Raw genomic sequence first — 16,400 nt, 5'->3', positions numbered from 1 at the left:
ACAAACACATGTATTACTGTACCTTATCAGCCTAACAGGGAAATCAGTCATGTTCACTTTGTGTGAGTGGCTGTTTCAGTATTGTTTTCTGTATGGGACATTTAGAACACTCTGAGGCAACAGAGGTTACACAGGGATTACTTGCTGGCTCACAAGTAATCCCTGTGTAACCTTTATTACTACCTGGCTCATCATGACCTGAATAATGACACCGGACTCTGTAGATCTGACATGATGAGATCTGGTGAGAAGCACCAAGCTGACGACAGGAGTGCCTTTATCCACTCCACAACAGGTCTGCGCCTTGGACACATTTCAGGCTTCAGTTCAAAAAGAAGCTAAAGAAGAACTTAAATGAGTTCTTATGTGTTATCATTAGATCCTTAATCAAAAGCATGGTGGTTACAGTGTCCTTGTCAAAACAGTTTTTGAGCGTGGGTTACAAATATTGTAACAATGCATAATTGTCTTATTAGGTTAACTGCAAAAATAGATTACTTTCTTTAGTTGTGTTTATTACAAGCATTATTCTTGCAGCAGTTTCAATCATTTTGCATCAAAAGGCGCATTTATGTGCAGATGGACATTAATGGCTTAACAGACAGGCTACAGGAGAACATTTTTTATCAACCATATCAAGAACCAATTAAATTAAAAGAACAGTTTTATACACAGCTATTCACTGGCAATACAGCTAATGCAAGAAAGCAATAAAACTGGGTTTAGAAAACCTTTAAAATGTTTATTTGGTCTGACTTTTGATCACAGTTGGATTTTGTGTGTGTGCATATGTTTTTTAGTGCACTGTCTAAAAATAAAGATTTATGACACCAGGAAGAATAGTTAATGGGCGTCTTAAGAAACTGAACTAAAACTAAATCATCACTGCTGATGTATCCCACAGTAAACTTCAGTTGCACTAACCGCTAACCTTGTTGCAGTGGCTGGTGGTTTAGGTCCCCATGATGGAAGCAATGCACTAAGAATTCATTTCACCCAAATGGTTTTAAAAGGTGCAAGAAAGTAATCAAAGCAAATGATTTTTTTCCTCTGTATCCTTTCTACGCTCTCATGAAAGGACAAATTGTCTCACAGCCACATGGTGGAATGCATGGAGCTCATTGTGCAAAGGACACAAACCAGAAAACAAGCACTTATTGGTCTGTGAAAAAAGAACCTCTAAATTTCCAACATTCTTCTCATTTTCTGGCAAAAGCTGAACTTTCAAAATGTCATCCTGTGGAAATGTATTCAAGAGGAAACCAGCTCTGAAATATGAACAAGGCCCGCTTTAAGGACAAAAGCACGCACTTTGCTCTAACGCTCAAAGGCAAAGTGTGTAATCTTAGAAGCACCACGATTGTGAAGGAGGAGGGTGTGTGGAGAGCATCAGCGGAAGTCTTTCTTGTCTTGGTGTTCCTCTGTCATGTCTGACCTGCTTCTTCTCACGCTGCGAACAGGGTGTCAATTAACATTCCAAGTCTTGGCCTGTCAGGCCACTAAATCACTTATGCCTCACCTCTTTCTGGTCCTTTCTACTGTAGGCATAACGACAGGAGGGAGAAAATGAGTGAAGCTCGGGTATGAGCCCTTTACCCTTCTCAGCAGCTGTTGTCCTTTTTTTTTCGAGAAGCACTGAGGTGATGCATTACACTTGATGAAAAACTGTATTTAATATTGATCAAATCACCGCCTGCATGTGTTTGAATGTATTTTCTTCCCTGCCTAAGGAGTACTTCCAAAATTAATGAGAGATAATACAGCCCCGACCACCAAACTTTCTCAAATAGTAATCCAATCGTCTCTAAATCCCCACAGGCCTCCCTCTGGGGAATTTGTCAACTAGCATACACCCGAATTGGACGGGTGCAGCCGGAAACCCTGATGTTCCAGCCACAGTCTTAAAATTCCTCCAAAACCATAGAGCTGCCTGCCTCAGGGATGAGTCTGTAACTGCAGCTTTGACAGCCACGGTGCTCATTTGTCTTGCTCCATGTCCACTTGAGCACTGCTCTAAAGACGGAGCCACAAAGAGGTTTTCAGACTCTGCCGCACTCACGATTGGACAGAATTTATAGGCAATGAGACTGATTCAACAACAGTGCAGGCGCATGTTTGAAATAACTTTATGTAAATTGCAGTAAATATAAAAACAAAAAAATAACACAATTAAAATCATATTTGGTGTGAGTGCCCTTTGCTTTTATCACGGATGTGTGGTTTTGTGCATATATGACAAATTTTAGGCTCACTCGGTGTTTTATATGTCTTCATACAATATCGCGCTGTATGTTGAAATCAAGGCGTAGTGGTTGCAGGACTCCTTGTTATGCCTGTCAGTGAAGATAGGTCTTTATCACCCTGCCTGGAATTTGGCACAGATCGAGATCCTCCCTGACCGCATTGCCCAACAGAACAGCCTAAGAGTCTAAAAGATGCCAGCACTCCTATTTATTTGATACAATTTCTTTTCTGTTAACTGTGACGGAGCTTGTCAGCTTCTGTCAACATCTGTGTGTTATCATAATGCAGGAGGAGCTGACCTGATTGTATCCTCCTTATCCATTACGGCAGTAATACAGTGATCCTGTGTTTAGAATTTTTCCCCCAGCAAGACAGACAGAAACGTTTATATGCTCAAGTTTTAGAATAAATAAATACATGAACATACAACCAATTTGCAATGAAGTCTTTGTTTAGGTCTCAGCAAAGATCTTCTGCTTCCCTAGGTGGACGTATTTCTTTGACAGTTTCTAATTCAAACACTGTAGAAAACCTAAGCTCCAGGACAGGTACTGTCATGTGAAGGAAAACTCATACTTGCAGGGTAGGTTTATGTTGCAACTGCCTTCTGTGGTTGTCTGATTCACACTCCCAAAGCGTACCATGGCTTGAAAATAAGCCTTGTAGTTTAGTGTTATAGTGACATCTTCTGACCGCTGTAAACATCGCAGCAACAACTGTAATAATGAGTAAGCCAGCATGCTGGGGCAGCAGTTTGGGCTTGAATCCACCTTTCTGTCTGGAGTATACATGCCCATCAAGAAGACGGATTGATGGATGGATGCCAGGTAAAGTATTTCTACCCCCGCCCAGAAAATTGTGACTGGTTTTTCCGTTTGGTGGCAGGATTGATCCAAAATGTGAAAACTTTCACTAGAGTTTGGCCTAACTTCATCCAGTTCATTCAGATCTGGAGTCTTTGCATTGCTGGAGAGACAATATTGTACGTTTTGTGTCATATTTTCATCAATAAATTCTAAATTGAAAGAATACTGGAAGAACATTAAGAAATAGTCTAGATGCAAAGGTATCCAAGGTAAGACCGCTCTTGTTAACCATTTTAATTGCTGAATCATTTGCAGCTTTTGCAGCATGTTCGAGAAGCATTAAAGCTGAGGTTTAAAGCACTGAAGGTCTCTGGTGAAATCCTTGTTCACCTGTACCTTCAGATTCACAAATCACAAAAGGAGAAGAAGAAAAACAGAGTTACGGACCATTTAATGATCTTCAGAAGTAAGTTAAACAACCATTTATTTTACAGTTTAAAATGTCCTCATGGAGGAACAGCAAAATACACTCAAAATGAAGGTTGATCAAAAGACAGTTTTCATATTAATCGCTGTTTGAAGTTTTTTTTTCTTTTCATTTGTTTATCAAAAATTATAAGTGCCTTCAACATAACCATGAGAGTACTCAGCTTGCAGTCATAGAAATATTTACAACACAAAACTGACAAGCATGGTTTTTACTTTCAGCATCGGTTCACCTCCTCTCCTGTCTCTTTCAGACTGCGTTGTTTTGTTGCACAAAACAAAAAGAAAGACCCTGAAGAAAGACAGTTATAAGGGGGGGGGAGAGAAAAATACACGAGAGCACAGATTAAGGAGATCAGTATTTACAGCTTGGCTCAAGGACACAATTAAGGGGAGGGGTGGAGACAGATGATTAACACATCCATTAGCGGCTTGATGTCAAGTTTAAGTCACATTCTTTGCCTTTATGATCCTACTTTAGCTTTTTAGAATTTGAAAAATAAAAGCATGCATATCTGCTATGAAGTCGTGGATAAATGACCTCAAGATGCAGTGCCTAATAAGTAAGAGAGTTGTTTTTCAGACAGCAGGGGGCAGTACAGGACCACATGGGGGGAGAATAAAAACAGGAATAGGAGCAGAATTGCAAACCCTACAGTACAATGGTCCTTTTGAAATGAACACAGAGTTCCATCATGTAAAAGCACTGTAATAACAGAGAAAGGTTTATGAACAATACAAAAAAAGGAATCAAATCTGCCCTCCGGATGACAAAATACAAAGTCACATATGAAAATATGTTCTGATCAAATGTTTTAGATACATTGCGCGTGTTGAGTATTAGCAAAAAAATGTTTTGGCACAAAATCAAGTTTTTTTTGTTGTTGTTGTTTTTTTGGGGGCAAATATCAATCGGTAATCTTGTACAGATCCTCCCCCGCTGTTCCCCATCCCTGCCCCGGTCCAAAGAAAGATCTGATGATCTGTCTTGTAAAATATTCACTTGGTCTCTCCACATTGCTTCAGTCTTTAAATATTTATAATATTTACAGTTTCACAATTGTCAACAATACCTTTAGGCTTAAAGAAGATGCAAACAAAAATAAACTAATTAAATATTCTTTATATAGTCCCCTGTTGAGGCATTGAGTGTAAACTGTACAACTCTAATCGTCCCCTTACGAGTTCCTGGGGCAGGGAACACTTTGGGATGGAGAGTTGAGTCCAGAAATTAAGTAGAAATTTGCTGATGGTGAATAAGCAAAAGCATGTATGACTGATCTTGATTGATCGTTTTTCCAGGCAATGATTTTCTTTTATCTTGCACAAGCATGACTGATGTGATCACAAGAATTAGTCCATAACATGTATCATTTTATACTCAAATCTGTACAAAGTTCACAATTTCTTCAACATAGTGCAATGACTTCTGACATAGTCTTAAAAAAAATCACAATCACTTTTATGAAGATAAAAAATATCCCATACGAAGGTATCCATCCACAGCTTAATGAATGCTATGAATAAGAAAAAAGGCTATGCACAACACCTCCAAAAATGGCAAGAATGAAATGAGCAAAGCCTCATCCAAAAATAAAATCCCCCTCAACCCTTCATATCCTTTTCGGAAAGGTATAGTTTTTGGAATTCAACATCACTGGGTGACTTAAGGACTTGGTGAAGTGAAGGAAAAAAGGTGAGTTCATGCTAAATTAGGTTTTTTTGTTTTTTTCGTAAAAAGAAGTCCAACTCATAAAAATATGAGGCAATTCCAGCTTCCAACAAACTGGATGAGTCCAAAAGGGCTGGTGTTGGCTTAGTTCAGGAAAAAAAATGGAGGTAATTAAACAGAGGCGATGACAATCATGAGGTGAGGGGAAATGCTGGATATGCTGTTGAGAAGGTCCGGGGCCAGACGTGACAAGTGGCTCTCGGAGAATTTACAAGGTGGAAAAATCTGAACCACATAAGCTGGCTGTAAACCCAAAGAAGAAAAAATAACATGATGAGAGAAGGAGCAACATCTTCAACATCTTAGCTGTCTTACAACACAGTAAAATGTGAAAATATAAAAACATAAAATGCCTAAAGTCAAACCTGAGTAGAGCCAGGGTTGGGCACATTGATGATGCCAGCTGCCTGTTTAGCTTGCAGGTATGTGATGAAGCCACTTTTCAGGGCTTGGGTTTGACCAAGGACATCTTCTTGGTCTCGACCACAGGGTAGAGCCAGTAACAAACAGTAGTCATTTTCCACCTGCCACACATATCAAGTTTTAATCTTAAAATGTATATATATGTATATAAACAAAGATAATGGCACTCTCTTACGTTATTGCTTAATTAATTCATAGATCCATCGTTTTAGTCAGTTCTTCAAAGTCAGGGTCCTGATTAAAGCTATATTCAGCCAAATTTTAGAACCTGCTGTTCAAAGGTAGCAGAAATCAAATACTTACAGTCATTCTGCGTGCCACACTGTCCAGCTGGGAAGCCTCGAGCCTCATCCTTTGAACAATACGGAGAAGAGGACCTCCCTCTGGGGGTGGAAGGGAGCGCTGGGCCAGCATGTTGTTGCCGGAAACAAAATGTAACTGGACAGCAGCCTGGTCGTTTTTCAATGCCAACAGGCCTTGCCATACGATAGGATACTTCTGCATGAAGAAAAGAAAAAACGTCTTTATTTTCCCTGAAAATAAATTCTACACGTCACCAAAGAGCTGGTCTGTCATTCTTCTTACCGTCAATAGCTGCACCATGTCAACGGAATGATGTCCTGAATGTTCCAGTTTGGCATCCGGCCGTGGCTGTACTGAAGTCGAAGAGGGCACTGCTGAAGTAGACAGGAAGGCTGGAGGGCCTTTCTGAAGAGATAGATCTGACTTGTGTGTAAGACCCATAGGGGACATCATGGGAGACTGGTATGAGGGTGAGACTGTATCCCCCTGTATTCGGGAAATGTGTGAGAGGTCCGAAGAGGTAGCATGGCGAAGGTGGGAGGTCTCAGACTTGGAATCACTTCCACACCCATGGGACTGAGACATTTTACCACGGTTACCCAGTTCAGTATCTGGAGGTACCTGATAGTCCGAACCCAGCAAGAGACATCATACATTTTATGTATATGTTTAAATGTGCTTGTTAAGTTGAAAATGTATAGTAGTAGTATTATTTGCACAAATGTAATCATTAAAGCATCTTAACTCACCTGTGAAGATGTAACACCTTGGTTAGCCAGGTTGTGTGGTGAAAACTGGGATGAGAAGCCTCGAATGTCCCTGTAAACTGGAAAGGAGCCTGCACCACCTGGATGCATTAGGTGAACCCCATGAGGGTGAGGCGACACCATGACAGGACTAGATGCATGGACTCCTCGGATTCTGCTTTCACTGGAGTTTGGATGGATAAGCTTTCCTTCGAGTGGTTTGAGAGGTTCCTTTGCAGAAAGGTCAATGCTCTTCCCCGAAATAGGACTCTTTGAAGGTCCAGAGATATTGCCTGAAGATGCTGTTCCAGTCTCCGAGTCTCTGCGTGACTGTCTTGCCTCTACAGCAGCCTGTTCACCCCGTTGCTGGTGCATGAGGATGCGCTGGTGCATGTCTCTGTACTGCTCCATGCGTATGTTTGGGTGAAGTCCTCTGTGATCACTGTGAATCATCATTACATCTGACTGCAGCTGGGGAACTGAAGGTCTACTGAGTGCTTGGTTAAAGTGTCTAGGCTCTTCTTCACTTGCACTGTTGCCACCACCACTTGATACTGAACCTTGGGGACTTGAATGACAGTGCAGAACCATATCTCGAATGACATTTTGCTGTTGTGGGTTTGAGCGCTGTTGAGACCCCGGAAGCGGCGCAGACAGCGAATCACCTCGTCTTCCATAATTTATCCCAGGCATCGGTGGGGTGTTCATCCTGGCATCATGAGCCATTGACTGAGTGACACTGTGAGGTTGAATTATGACAGAGGACTGTTCTGAGTGCGAGTGATGCATCGCAGAATGATAGCTAGGCTTTGGTGGCATGCCATGAGTCAGAACAACAGATGTGCCGATAGGAGAACTGCTTGGAGGACAGGCTTTGACAAAAGGTGAAGGAGAGTGAACAGCTGTTCGTGGAGACTGTGGTTCTTGCTTAAGGTGCAGAGCTGAGCGATCATTTACAATGCCAGGGCTGGGGCTCATGCGGGTTCCAGAAAGTGATGGGTGGTGTGTGACTGGGCTGAGATTAGACTGCTGCGCAGCTTTGCCAGGGTCCATCTTTTTCGACAGAGGCTCTGACCCTAGTCCTCTCTTGCCATGCTGTTGTTGTATCACAGGTGGGTTGTACATTAAGACTTGAGAAGAACTAACTGGTTGCTGGAACATCTTTACTACACTGCCTTGGGGGGCTGTGTGATATGGAGTCTCAGATTTGTCAGATCCAAGACTCTCCTGCTTGGTACTAGAAATAACAGGTTGAGAGTTATACGACTGGCCGGCTAAAAGGACTCCTGTGTGACCATAACCAGAAGGAGTTGGGGCTGCTTTGGGAGTAGGTGACTGGGATGATGAGATGACTGGGTCTTGTTTTAATTGAGATTTGGAAACAGATTGCTGAAACTCTATATCACCAGCACTGGCTTGAGGAATCTGACTAATTTTGGCTCTCATCCTGTGAGGTCCTTCGGTTTTCTGACCTGAATAACTGAGTACGACAACACCCTCAGATGTATTGACCCGTAGGCCAGGACTGGAACCAGTAATGTATGGAGTGCTTTCGACAACAGAGCGTCCTCTTGTCCCATCTTCTACTATATCCATAGCAAGGCATCGGCTGTTCTCATTGGAGTTTGATCTGAATTTTTGCTTGGGAATGGTTAGGCCAATGCTTCGGTTGCTTAATGAAATACGTGGAGTTTCTTCTGTATCGTAAGGCATTGGAATTCGACTTATTACTGAGGTAGCAGGAGAAATAATTGTATGCTGGTTTTTCTCTCCACAGTTCTGCTGTGACTCTGTCAGTGGAGATGGTTTATGATGCATGGGCTGGGGAGGTAATGGTGGCCTCTCTTCAGAATGTAACTGTCTTGAGCCCACTGCATCAGAGGGATTTTCATTCTCTGACATCCGTGAAGGCTCTGACAGTGCTGGTGTGACTATAGTGGTAGGTATAGAATTGCTATTTGACGCAGACACATATTTAGGTTCCATCAGAATTTTTCTTAACGTGCTTGAACTGGGGTCAATGTCAGAGGCCTTGGTGTCTGGAGGCATTGGAGGATTTGCTGCAGGGGTTCCAAGTGCAGCTGATGCTTGCATTGAAGGAGTTACCACTTTTACATGACTTGAAGGGGCAACATAGATTCTGCTTTCTTCAGATCTCTGAGGCCAGTCAGGTGAAAGTGGCACTTTGGCAGGCCGCAACAGAGGTACACTTAACTGGGATACAGGTTGTGTGCAAGCAGGAGCAGGGGTAAATGTAGGAGTACATGGCTCTGCTGCTTGGGGGTGCTTTTTAACACTGGAGATACTGTTTGTGCCAGAATGAAAAGCAGATTCTTTAGGCACAGGCTGTTCAACCTCGGGCTGTTCTGCCTCTTTGGGTGTGTCGACCGTTATGGCACTTGTTAAGTCTCGCCTACAAGTAGCAACAGCAGTGACTACAGAGGCTGCTGAAGTGGCCGCAGCTGTAACAGTGACTGCTTTTGAATTATTGGTTTCTGGGTCTTCTGGGATTGATTCAGGTAACTTGACTGGAGTGGACTCTGACTGAGAAACCTCTTCAGCAGCATCCCCTTTTCTGTTACCTGCCCCTTTACGACTTCTTGGCTTTTTCGGGGTTTTGGCTCTAACTTTTCCGGTTTTCCTGGGTGTTTCAAGTAAAATGGGATCTTCAGCTGCCTTAGATTCTGCCCCTGGCCGATTTGAGCTTGGTGTCACAGGACCATCATCTAAATCCCCGGCAAGAATATTGTTGATCACCATGTGTGTTTCAGGTTCCATAATCTCATTGGAGGAGGAGGATATCAAGGATTCAGGGGTGGGAATAAGAGCAGTGTAAGTGGGAGGAGATGTGAAGCTTTCTGCATCTACACATGTTTCTTCTGCTGTAATTGAATCAATAGCAGCTGCAAGTTCAGTTTCACTAGCAGGATTAGCTCGCTTCTCCTCCTCAACTTCACTCTCTGGTTCCACTGCAACAGGAGGCAATATCGTAGTTTGCTCTGAAGGTGGCTCTTTATATGGTCGAGAAGGCTGCTCCACTGTAAGCTTAGCAATATTTTCGACTGCCTGCTCTAATTCCATCTGTCGTGCTAATAATGCTGCAGCTGGATCAGCTGGAAGTTCTGATTCTGAGTCTTCCTTATCCTGTGCAGCGAGCTCTTTTGAATCTTTTGGAATTTGGTCTATTGTTTTTATTCCTTCATTATCTTGTAGTGCTGTCTTAGTTTTTGTAATAGCTGGAGCTTCAAAGGTCTCAAGCTCATCATCCTCTGAACGGAGTAAACCTTTTACATCATCAACACTAACACGGATCTCGAGATTTTTTAAACTGTGTGATTTGTCTTCAGCTATCTGTTTGGTGTTACGTTTTAACCTTGGTGTTTTAACTTTTGCACTCTTTTCAGGCTGCTGTCTCCTCTCTAAGGGGCCAATGTCTAGCTTTTCATCATCGACATCACCAGATTTCTTTCCACCATCTTTTAATTCCTTTTCTTTTTTGTGCACTGTTGAGTTTGGATTTTCCACCCTTTCTGATAACTTGCCAAGCGGTTCAGTTTTAGGCTTAAGCTCTGGCTCGTTTTGACTTGCCATATCATCTTGTTCAGCTAGCTCTGTCGTGCTCCCAGACAGTTTGTCTGCTCTACTTCCTTTCTTGTTAGTTGGAGGAGATGGAGTCTGAGGTGTTTGCTGCTGCTTCTGGGTGCGGGGTGAACGCCAGCCCTCAGAGGCTTTCACAACATCTACTGTACATGACGCCTCAGTGTCTTCTTCCATCAGTTTCTTCTGATCAACCTTTACTGGTGAAACATCTTCTCCTCGTTTGATGCCTCTTTTAGGTGGGCGTCCACGTCTAGTATTGGTAGAAATTTGAACATCTTGCTGTATTGGTTCTTTATCAGCACCACGTTTGCGCATGCAGCGTGGTGACTCAACTACCTCTTTGCCAGCTTGGTCGTCTTCATGTAGTGTGGCGTAGACTGACCTTACGTTTCGCCGACGTGTTCTCCCATGGATCAAACTTGACTCGATGTTTTGTTCAGAGTCTGATGCATGTATTGGTGACTTGGATGTTGTTTTAGAGTCAACTGATGTCTTTGGTGCTTCTGCACGAGGAGATGAAGCCCTTTTGAGTTTCTCTCGGTCAATCCGTTCACTCTTACGTGTTGCAGGTTTTTCAGTGGCAGCAATTTGGGAAGGTTGTGTAGTTCGTAATACTGACAGCGGTTTTGCCCTTTTACTCTTGGGTTGTCTGCGATTTGGTAACGGTTTTATTTCAGCCTCTAGTTCTGGCATGCACACCTCACCATCGGTTTCGGTTTTCTGAGATTCCTCAAAGTCTTTTGATTCTTGATTTTCAGTTTCAGGTTCTGACTTCATAGTTTCAGGTTTTTCTTCCATCTTTGGGCAGTCAGAGTAAGTGATTTCTGTAGTCTCTCTTTCAAAACCACCCAGGGAACCACCAGGAGTTGGAGGTTTATCTTCCACAATGGGAGTATGTTCCGCTGTTTTACTATCACCACATTCTACCTTCAGTTCCTTTAACTCTGGTTTTGTTTCAGTTTCATTTTCTGGTTCTGAAAGAGTAAGTGAAGGGGATCTGTTTAGCTTAACAGCAACAGGTTTGAAGTCTTCCACGGCGACAGAGTGAGGTTGCGAAACCTCAAGGATTGGCTCTACTTTTTCTTCTTTGACAACTTGCACAGGTTGATCTGAGGGTGGAGTTAAAACTTCTTTCTTTTCTTGTGGTGAAATTTCTTTAGGGGAAGGAACAAATGGTAAGGCAGTAGAGATTAATGAGGGGCTGGCTGATTTGTCATCTGCCTTTTGTACTGGCTCCAGTTCCTTATCAGGTATGATATTATCACAGTTCTGAACTTCATTTCTTTTTATGTCTGGCACTAATGAATCCTTCTCAGTATCAGGTGGAAGGTGGTCTTTGTCTTTTTGTTGCTGAAGCTCCAAAAAACGACTATGGAAAAGCACTATTGGCTCTTGTGGGATGTCACTTCCTGCAGATTCAGGCTCTGCTTCAGCAGCAACTGGCTTGTTCGAAGGCCTTCCACTTCCAATTTCTAAATCTTGATCTTTACGTTCAAGATGCTGCAAACGCCGGGAATCCTGTTCAAAGATTGAGCTGTGAAGGAAACGAGAGGCAAACAATTCCTGACGCTCTTGGTCCTGTGGCTTAAGTTCCTCCTTTTTGTCATGCAGCTTTTCATCAGAGTTAGTACGAATCTTTTTCTTTTTCATATACCAAGAAGGTATTGGTCGAGGTGTTAGTTCCACCTTGTCCTTATCTGAACACCTGTGGGAGGCTGGAAAGCGTGAAGGGAGAAAGGACCAATTGTCTTCCCTAGAAGAATACAATGTTTTGGCTCTTTCCAGGAGTGCTTTTGTATCAGGAGTTATAGTTTTATCCAAAGCAAAGGAGTAAAACTTATTCTTTTCCAAGGAGCCTGAAAGCTTCAGGTCTGTCATCCTCTTATCACGATCCCTGAGGATGTAGGACAAGGAACTATTCGACTTGGACTTGTTTTCTCCATCATCATCGGAATCAGACTGCACTTCTCCAGGTTCCAAATCCTGACCAAGGCGCTTCCGAATGCTTTCATGCTTTGAAATATCACTTTGGAATGCCATTTCCATTCTGAACGAATCAGGCTTTATCCCTCTTTCCCAGTGCTGCATTAACTCTTCATCACATCCGAGCAAGGACGTGTTAAGCTTTGGTAGCTCAGTGTCAGAAGACTGAAAATGTCTAGGCATCAGGTCCAAACTGTTTTTCAATGACTCAGTGTGTGAAAATTTCTCACCTGCTGTTGGAGAGGATTTTCTTTCTTTATTTGTACCTGTCAAAGAGACATGGGCTGTTTCATCTTCCTCGTTTTCAGAAGACTGAGCAGCTCCTATTGATGATGACATGGTGTAAATGTCTTCATTGAACTTTTGGGAACTTGAAAAGTTGCGCTCTCTTTTTAATTTGAGTATTTCAAAGTCAATATTCTCCAATTTCTTTCGTTTACAGTAAAATAAATCATCACTGGCCACATCCGGTACTGATTTTTCAAAGTCTTGAACAAAATAATCCTTTTCAAAGTCACGAGTCTCACTATGTAGTTGGTTGTCAAACTTGACTCCCTTATCAGGCTCCCCTAGCTTGGATCTGAGCCGTTGACTGTGTTCCGTTTGTTTTGTGCAAATATTAGTCTGGTCAATGTGCACAAATTGTTCATCTCCATCAGAGTCTCTGGATTTTGCTCTGCCTTGTGCGTTTTCAGGCATTACTTGTTTCTGTTCTTTTAATTCGTCCAAATCAACAGCGTTATCATCTGATATTTTTGTAAAACTTGAGGTATTTTCCCTTTTTGAGCTCTCTAGATCCATTTTAAGGTAGGGAGAGTCTAACTGATCTGTAGAATCTTCAGCCAGTTGCACTAGTTGTGAGTGCCGCTCCAGAGGAAGGCCTTCGGGGTTGATATCACTGTCTTGTCCTTCTTTTGGACTATTAACTGAAATCATTCGCACACATTTTTCTTTGTGGTGATCCTTTTTATGAATCCCTCTCATCAAAAGATTCTTATCCAAATCTGTCTCCTTAGCACTGTTCCACAGCTTATAAAGTCCAGATCTACCAAGGTCCTCTTCACTAGTTCTCTTTTGTCGATCAGCTTTACCAGAGTCTTCAAAACGCCTTTTCCTTGCAGCTAGACGGTCAATATCCACTGAAATGCCACTGTCAAATCCCATTTCAGATTTCCCATGTTTTTTGGCTTTGATTTTACCATCTTTGTCAGTGACCTCCACTGAACTGTGCATATTTTTGTCTCTGGGAACCTTCCCATGCTTACCAATATCAATTTTTGATGGCTCTGTGCGGAATGGTGGACTCCTCTGGTCAGCTGGAGGTGATGCCAGTCTCGGACTGTCACTCCCACCCCTCTGTATTTGTTTTTCTTGGACAACATGACCAATCAATTTTCCTTCTTTTTCTTTAACTCGTGTTAACTGCACCACACAAGGCAGAAGGTCTAACCTCCCTTTACTTGAGCTTTCTTTTTGGATTTTGCTGGCCTTACTACGCAGAACAGACTCAGGACTAACATCTCTTTCAAGTTCAGGTTCTGGTTCACATGTCTGGATAATAGGTGACGCCATTTTAAGCTTCTTAACCCTTTGTTTTTCACTTTTGTCTTTGTCTCCTCGTTCTTTTCGTCCAGTCCTCTTTTCTTTTTCAACCACATTCCCAGTGTCAATTTCAAAAACTCTGTCCTTCTCGAGTTTTTCACTTTTATTATACTTTTCAGAGCGTGCCTTTTCAAGTTTTTCAAATCTAGGTGGAGATATTGAACTGCAGCTACCACTTCTTTCAGATGATCGACAACAAATACGGCGGTCTGAATCGCTTGGTATTCTCTCAGAGAGTGATGGAGATGCAGTTGGGCTAGCAGGTCGGCGAGTGGTAATGTGAGACGGGCTCTGGCTACGCTCAATGGTCCTCCTTCCATGATCGCGTCCACGATCTGTTTCAAAGCGCTCCCTTTCTCTCTCACGTTCCCGCTGCAGATAGCTGTATTTACGTATGTCCTGCTCATAAGGGTCAGCTCTGTATTCCCGATATTCCCGAGGGTCTTCAAAGTATTGTGGATCATAGTAATCTCCCTGATATGGGTCCCACTCAGTGTAGAAGTCCCGACTTCTGGTAGGATATTTTCGACGTGGATCTTCCGTGTACGTTCCAGGTGTTCTAACATTTTCATAATATTGTCTTTCTGCTTGAAACTCATATTGGGTTCGTCGATCATCCCTGCCAAGAAATAACCACAAATCCTGTTCAGTTTTAATATTAGACAGTCATGGAGTCAAATTCTTTTGTAAGCCAATTTCACAAACCTTCTTTCAGAGAGAATATCATAAAAGTCTCGAATATCCTGACCAGATGCCTGCATTGAACGATAGAAGGCCATCTGACTTTCCTGATTTGCAAAGTCCACCTGAAGAAGGAAGAAAAGCTGGTTAGAGTGTGTCAAGCACAATAACACAGAATGAAATTTCAGAGAAAAATCTATATTTTTACTTGCCTTGATTTTATTCCCCCCTATTTTCCATCCCTTTGTGTCTTTAACAGCTGTTTGCGCATATTCAATGTTGTTATACAGAATAAGGGCCATTCCTTTCATCCTGTCAAGTACAACCTACAATAATGGCAGAAAATAAGGTAAAAAGTCTAGAAAGCAAACAAAAGATTAAAAAAGAAAAAGAAAAGTGCAATAATGAGCAGAAAATTAAACAGGCTTACCTTGACAACGTGTCCGTATCGGCAAAAATGACGAGTAAGAAACTGTTCAGTTGTATTCGATGCTAATCCATCCAACCAAACGCATGTCGTTGGCATACTCTTCCCAAAGCCCAGCTGCAAAAAGAGAACAAAATTTCAGTCAGCAATTCATTTACCTTTTCAACTTACACAAATGTCTTTGGTTGAGAAAGACAAGAATGTTGTAATGGTGTAAAGGTTAGGATTTACAATTAAAATCAAACAAATTCTTACCTTTAGTCGGTTGTTTCCAAGATACTCGCCATCCATCTTTTTTATTGCCTTACAGACACTGGCAATGTCGCAATATTGTAGAAAGGCATACTGTGGGGCTCCATTCACCTTCTTAATGTCAATATCCTTTGGAAAGTTAAATGTTCTGTCAGTAAGCATGATTATCTCACAGCACTGCATGCTTTGATTCTCAAACTATATGAAAATTAACCTACCACTATATCTCCAAAACGCTGGAAGATGTTAAGCAGGTCATGGTAAGTGGTGGTCTTCTCTAAGTTTCCAATAAATAATGTCCGCGTGGCCTTTGGATGAAACTCATCAATCCTCTCGTCCAAGGGCCGGAACTCATTCTCGCTTTCCGTCTCTAAAAGTTGCTTAGTGTGAGCTTACTGACATACCAATATTCACATTTTCTTTACAATGCAGTTGGCAAAGAAAACTTACCGGGGCCATTCCAGGCTGTGACATCAATTTGCATGCCAAAAAAAAGCTTCCCCTTTGATGCTGCAAGGGCTTTCTCTTGGTCCTCTTGCTGACGAAAAAACACAAGCCCGTAGCGCTCTTCTGAAGCGCCGTGGATTTGCACAGATGTGACCTTTCCATGTTTTTTAAATTCATGGAACAAACCATCCTTCAGGCTTGTGTCTGTAAATAAAGCAAATGAACGCACATTTAGCAAAAAAATACAAAGGTAGTGATTTTTAAAAAATAAAATTTGCCTGAATTTCATGCATCACTATTTATTTATTTTTTTACATTAAAAAAGGCACTTTATGCTCACATACTGCTAGAGTACCACTAAACTAACCTGTTGAGCGCACAGGGAGATTTTGGACCTTGATGCCAAAGCTTTTGCGTGGTTCATCCTTGTCAAGGGAGGATAAGGGAAGTGCTGAAGGTGCAGGCACAGCTGTTGACTGCACTGAACGTGCTGGAGAGTCATCGCTTGAGCTACTGCTAGAATCACTGTAGCAAAAGAGCAACATGAATTAAAACGTTAAAGCCTCATAGTCATCTCTCGCATTAGAGATGCACAATAAAAATGATGTGCCTGGTGACTGACTATCCAAGAGTAACACTTGAGAATATAGTTACATCTAGTATATATA

General features: G+C 42.1%; 1 protein-coding gene across 1 annotated transcript in view; it reads right to left on the bottom strand.

The window, feature by feature from the left end:
* Positions 1 to 3,484: 3,484 nt before the first annotated feature.
* Positions 3,485 to 16,400, bottom strand: part of spen (spen family transcriptional repressor) — a 25,470-nt gene continuing 12,554 nt past the window's right edge. The window contains exons 4-15 of the mRNA XM_005730755.1: positions 16,100 to 16,257; positions 15,736 to 15,936; positions 15,504 to 15,655; positions 15,289 to 15,414; positions 15,037 to 15,150; positions 14,819 to 14,932; positions 14,631 to 14,731; positions 6,744 to 14,544; positions 6,277 to 6,615; positions 5,995 to 6,189; positions 5,634 to 5,792; positions 3,485 to 5,511 (exon numbers count right to left, since the gene is read on the bottom strand). Of these exons, the coding sequence (XP_005730812.1) occupies positions 5,380 to 5,511; positions 5,634 to 5,792; positions 5,995 to 6,189; positions 6,277 to 6,615; positions 6,744 to 14,544; positions 14,631 to 14,731; positions 14,819 to 14,932; positions 15,037 to 15,150; positions 15,289 to 15,414; positions 15,504 to 15,655; positions 15,736 to 15,936; positions 16,100 to 16,257 (9,592 nt within the window). The 3' untranslated portion in view covers positions 3,485 to 5,379. The remainder of the gene's footprint in view (positions 5,512 to 5,633; positions 5,793 to 5,994; positions 6,190 to 6,276; positions 6,616 to 6,743; positions 14,545 to 14,630; positions 14,732 to 14,818; positions 14,933 to 15,036; positions 15,151 to 15,288; positions 15,415 to 15,503; positions 15,656 to 15,735; positions 15,937 to 16,099; positions 16,258 to 16,400) is intronic.

Source organism: Pundamilia nyererei, unplaced genomic scaffold, assembly GCF_000239375.1.
Source record: "Pundamilia nyererei isolate P.nyererei 1_Seehausen unplaced genomic scaffold, PunNye1.0 scaffold00039, whole genome shotgun sequence".
NCBI classification, from domain to species: domain Eukaryota; kingdom Metazoa; phylum Chordata; class Actinopteri; order Cichliformes; family Cichlidae; genus Pundamilia; species Pundamilia nyererei.
This window is presented reverse-complemented; position numbering and strand designations above follow the sequence as displayed.